Raw genomic sequence first — 2,736 nt, forward strand, 5'->3', positions numbered from 1 at the left:
TGTGTTTTTTATTTTAAATGTTTAAAATCGTTGATAGTTCCTGATGCTGCATCAGATCCTCACAGCCGCCCTGCAGCGTTAATCTGACTGAAGACATTTAGAACCTGGTACTATTGAGTTCAGTGATACCAATGTTTTATTTTTTTATTTTCATTTTAAACTGTTATTTATGGCGAATAAAAAAATAAAACATTGGTATCACTGAACTCAATAGTACCAGGTTCTAAATGTCTTCAGTCAGATTAACGCTGCAGGGCGGCTGTGAGGATCTGATGCAGCATCAGGAACTATCAACGATTTTAAACATTTAAAATAAAAAACACAAATGAAATGACATCAGCTGTGAAGATGGAGAGAATAAAACCTCAGGATGAACAGGAAGGCTACTGGTTGGTCTAATATTAGCAGCTACATCATTAGATTTTTCATAGATATAAACCCAGTTTGGGGCCCCTGAGGGCCTGGCTGGGCCCCTACCGCCCTGTCCGGATCCAGTCTGCTATTAAATTAATTAGAAGACAACAAATAAAACAATCCTCCGGATTTAATGAATTTATGCCGTTAATAGAACCGAGCTGTGGAGGAATTCCTCATGTCAAGCTGAACAGAACATCTGGATCCAATCATGGAGAGCCCTGATGCGCATGCGCACATTAATCAAAGAGAGCAACGGTGCGACACTGTGACGTCATCAGCGGTCAGTAATTGGAAAAAACAAAAACACTTTCCTTAAAGTTCAGTGTGTAGAAAATATCAGGATCATCTGAACGATAATTGTTTAATAAAAAAACTAAAGTATAATAATCCTTTAGATTAGAATAAACTAAAATTATTATTAAATGATGCATTAAAAGACTCTTTGTGCTTTTTCAATCACACAGATTAACAATAAATACTTCATAGCTAAAACCAAATAATGGGCTCTATGTTTATGCTTCCTATAAAAAAGATCAGATAGATTATTAAGGTCATCAATGAAAAATAATAATGCAACTATTTTTAGCATTTAATCATATTTATTTACTTAAACACCATTGTTTCATGTCGGCAGGGTAGGATATAAAACAATGGTGTTAAAGTAACTAAATATTAAGTAAATGCCAAAAATTGTTGCATTTTTTTCCAGTGAATTTATTGATTATTAATAAAAAAATAAAATAAAACAAAGTAAAATCAAATGAATAAAAAATAAAAGATTTCTACGTACCGTTTTCCTCCAAAGGAAGAAGAGGAGGGAGGTCTTCCTCACTTTGGAGCAGGAGGTGAATATTCCTCCTGACCAATCAGCTTCCGTTGCGCTCCGCTCCTTTCTCTCACCGACCAATGGGATTCCACTCCGCGCTAGCGGCCGTCCAATAGCAGCAGAGCTGTTCTCGGTGGGCGTGTCTCCCGCTGGGCAGCAGAAGAAGCGGCTGCTGGTCTCAGGGACCCAGAGGATGGGCGCTCAGGGACTCTGGTACCGGTTGGAGGTTCTGCTCGGAGCCCAGCGGGTCCAGTAGAAGCAGGTTTGGTTTGAGCCTCCATCGGCCTGCAGCTCTGGACCTGCTTCCTTCATGCCTTCCTGCCGCTGATGGATCCCTGAACGGCTCACAGGCCCGCATTAAAGTCCAGGACCCAGCGGGTCCAGAAGGAGCCCAACACCTGTGGACATGAGGAGGTGTCCGCGCGCCCGCTGCGGAGTTTAGGCCGAGCGCGCGCGCCGCTTCCCGAGCAGGACATGGGAGATCTGCACGCGCTGTGAGCGCACACCGACCCAGAACCGGACCCGGACCGGAGCGGACCCGGACCCGGACCGGAGCGGACGGCATCATGAAGGAGAAATCAAAGAACGCGGCGCGCACGCGCCGGGAGAAGGAGAACAGTGAGTTTTATGAGCTGGCCAAGCTGCTGCCGCTGCCCTCCGCCATCACCTCCCAGCTGGACAAAGCCTCCATCATCCGCCTGACCAGCAGCTACCTGAGGATGAGGAGCGTCCTCCCTGCAGGTAAACACACCTGCTGACCGCCACGCGTGGAAAGCTGCTCTTCTAAGGCCTGGATTATGGCGCTGATAAAACATCTGAAATCATTTATTTTATTCATCATTCAGTTATTTCCAGGCGCTTTTATTGTTAGAATGAAAATAAAATCAGTTCCTTTTCTCAGAGATAAATTTTATTCTTTTTTCTCCTTTTATAGAAATTCTGCTTTATTCTGAGGATCAAATCAAATATTTTTCACTTTTTTAAACCTCCTAATTTTGGATTTAAATAAACAACCGTTTCCTGAACCCACGCATGGATGAGCAGCAGCAGAAATCACGCATCAGGGCCGCAGGCGGCTCCTCCTCGGGCCCCGCATGCGGGATCTGCGTGGCGGCAGAGCGAGAATCCTCCTGCGTGACTTCTGCAGATCCACGGATCAGCAGCGACAGAAAGACTGAATAAATAATAATCCCGCCGCCTTCAGCATCTCCTTCATTTCTTTCCTTATATTTAGTTAATTTAACACCATAGTTTCATCTTAGCTGGACAGAACATTAAAACTATGATGTTAAATTAGCTAAATATGATGAAGGAAATAAAGGAAATGCTGAATGCGGTGAGATTATTTTATTTTATTCAGTGTGGATGAGGAAACATCACCGTGACTCCTGCTGAGGATTAAATCCACGCTGATCCACGGTGTCTGCAGGATGCATAGAAAATAGAACATAGATGCTGTCATATTTATTAAAGCTGTGATCAGATAAAATAAC

The 2,736-nt window shown here is 43.3% G+C and overlaps 1 protein-coding gene across 1 annotated transcript in view; it reads left to right on the top strand.

Annotated features, from left to right (window-relative positions):
* The first annotated feature begins 1,459 nt into the window (after positions 1-1,459).
* Positions 1,460-2,736, top strand: part of sim1 (single-minded family bHLH transcription factor 1) — a 24,756-nt gene continuing 23,479 nt past the window's right edge. The window contains exon 1 of the mRNA XM_015391550.1: positions 1,460-1,984. Coding sequence (XP_015247036.1) covers positions 1,810-1,984 — 175 coding nt within the window. The 5' untranslated portion in view covers positions 1,460-1,809. The remainder of the gene's footprint in view (positions 1,985-2,736) is intronic.

The sequence above is a fragment of the Cyprinodon variegatus genome, unplaced genomic scaffold (genome assembly GCF_000732505.1).
Source record: "Cyprinodon variegatus isolate N-32 unplaced genomic scaffold, C_variegatus-1.0 Scaffold547, whole genome shotgun sequence".
In the NCBI taxonomy this organism is placed as follows: domain Eukaryota; kingdom Metazoa; phylum Chordata; class Actinopteri; order Cyprinodontiformes; family Cyprinodontidae; genus Cyprinodon; species Cyprinodon variegatus.